Source organism: Bipolaris zeicola (genome assembly GCF_000523435.1).
Source record: "Bipolaris zeicola 26-R-13 unplaced genomic scaffold scaffold_249, whole genome shotgun sequence".
Classification (NCBI taxonomy): Eukaryota; Fungi; Ascomycota; class Dothideomycetes; order Pleosporales; family Pleosporaceae; genus Bipolaris; species Bipolaris zeicola.
In genome coordinates, this window is record NW_006912298.1 from 17,280 (window position 1) to 18,525 (window position 1,246).

The window sequence follows — 1,246 nt, forward strand, 5'->3', positions numbered from 1 at the left end:
GCACACAGGAATATGATGTTAAGAAGACCCCGGTAATAGTTTCTCAATCTGACTCAGGATCTTCAGTAACTTTGCTCGCTTGGCGGCGATCTCGATCTAACGCTGGTCACACCCTTTTCATCTCACACGTATCTGATACCCAGTTTTAGTGGGCGGCATCCCCAAAATGGTTTAATGCATTGCTCCCGATTCGGTTTCTTGCTTAAGCGACATGGATGCAATAAAGATATTGTATCGTACGACTCTCGGTGCACCCCTTGCCCTTCTGCGAGTTGTGTTTCGAGAATATCCGCCTGTCCATTTTGGGCCTGCTTGATGATCCTCCTCGGCCGTTTACTCAAATTGGTTTACGATCGTCTCACCCGCACTCAGCTTCGTGGAGGCGCCGTGAGCTTGCATCGTGACGATTTTCGCGTGGCACAGCGCGGCAGGACAAAAAGCAACGTTGGACAGCGCCCTAACAGGCTCCACTGTGGAATTCGCCATTTTTCCCTACGACTCCTTCTGGCGACATGCAGTCGCAGTCTGTTGATCAAAATAAATACAGTGGCCTTTCTTGGGCGAGGGAAACATGGGTCGTCGCAGAAATGACCGGCTTATCGCTGTCTGCATGTCCGAAGGAATCTTTAGGGTCGTCCGTTTCGGGAGGACCCTACTTACCTGACTGTCATCGGCACACGCGTTCCGGTCGTGCTGGGGGACGACGTGCCAGGACCGGAGTCGCCTATGGCAAAATATGGGGCAGTCCTGACACCCTTTTTGGTCGTCGTGCAGCAGCTCCCGTGCTGCACTCGCTCCACGGCATGAAATCTGACTGCATTTTACGTTATGCAAAGGCGGAGGAAACAGACTTGTGCGGTGGCCTTTGTTGGAATCTCTACTTCAAAACAAATAGCGCAATTGCCCCTGGAGCATGGTATGTCATCGCGACAAGTACTTTATGGTCTACTGCAGTCGTGCACATCCGTAGACAGTCGCCTGGGTGAACAAAACAGCTACATGGCCTCACCAGGTGGCCCTCGTCGACGACTGTGCCGCGTTCCTTTATTGGCATAACACATGCATATGTGAAAGCAACGCAAGAGTATCTCTGCTTGATTACACACATGTGAAAGAAAAAAAGCAGTGAAAATTTGCAGGGCAGATTACTCAGAAGAATTACAGGATGCTTACAAGCTGTCTACCTGCGACAATACAAGGGAGCGCATACATGGATCAGAGGGCCATGCGCTGCTAGTCAACGCAG

General features: G+C 51.0%; 1 protein-coding gene across 1 annotated transcript; it reads left to right on the forward strand.

Moving 5' to 3' along the window:
• Positions 1 to 315: 315 nt before the first annotated feature.
• Positions 316 to 986, forward strand: COCCADRAFT_40734 (uncharacterized protein; the record flags this gene model as incomplete). Its single annotated transcript, XM_007718704.1, has 2 exons — positions 316 to 444; positions 519 to 986. The coding sequence occupies 2 exons, from the start codon at positions 316 to 318 to the stop codon at positions 984 to 986; spliced, it is 597 nt and encodes a 198-aa protein (XP_007716894.1).
• Between the last annotated feature and the right edge of the window lie 260 nt (positions 987 to 1,246).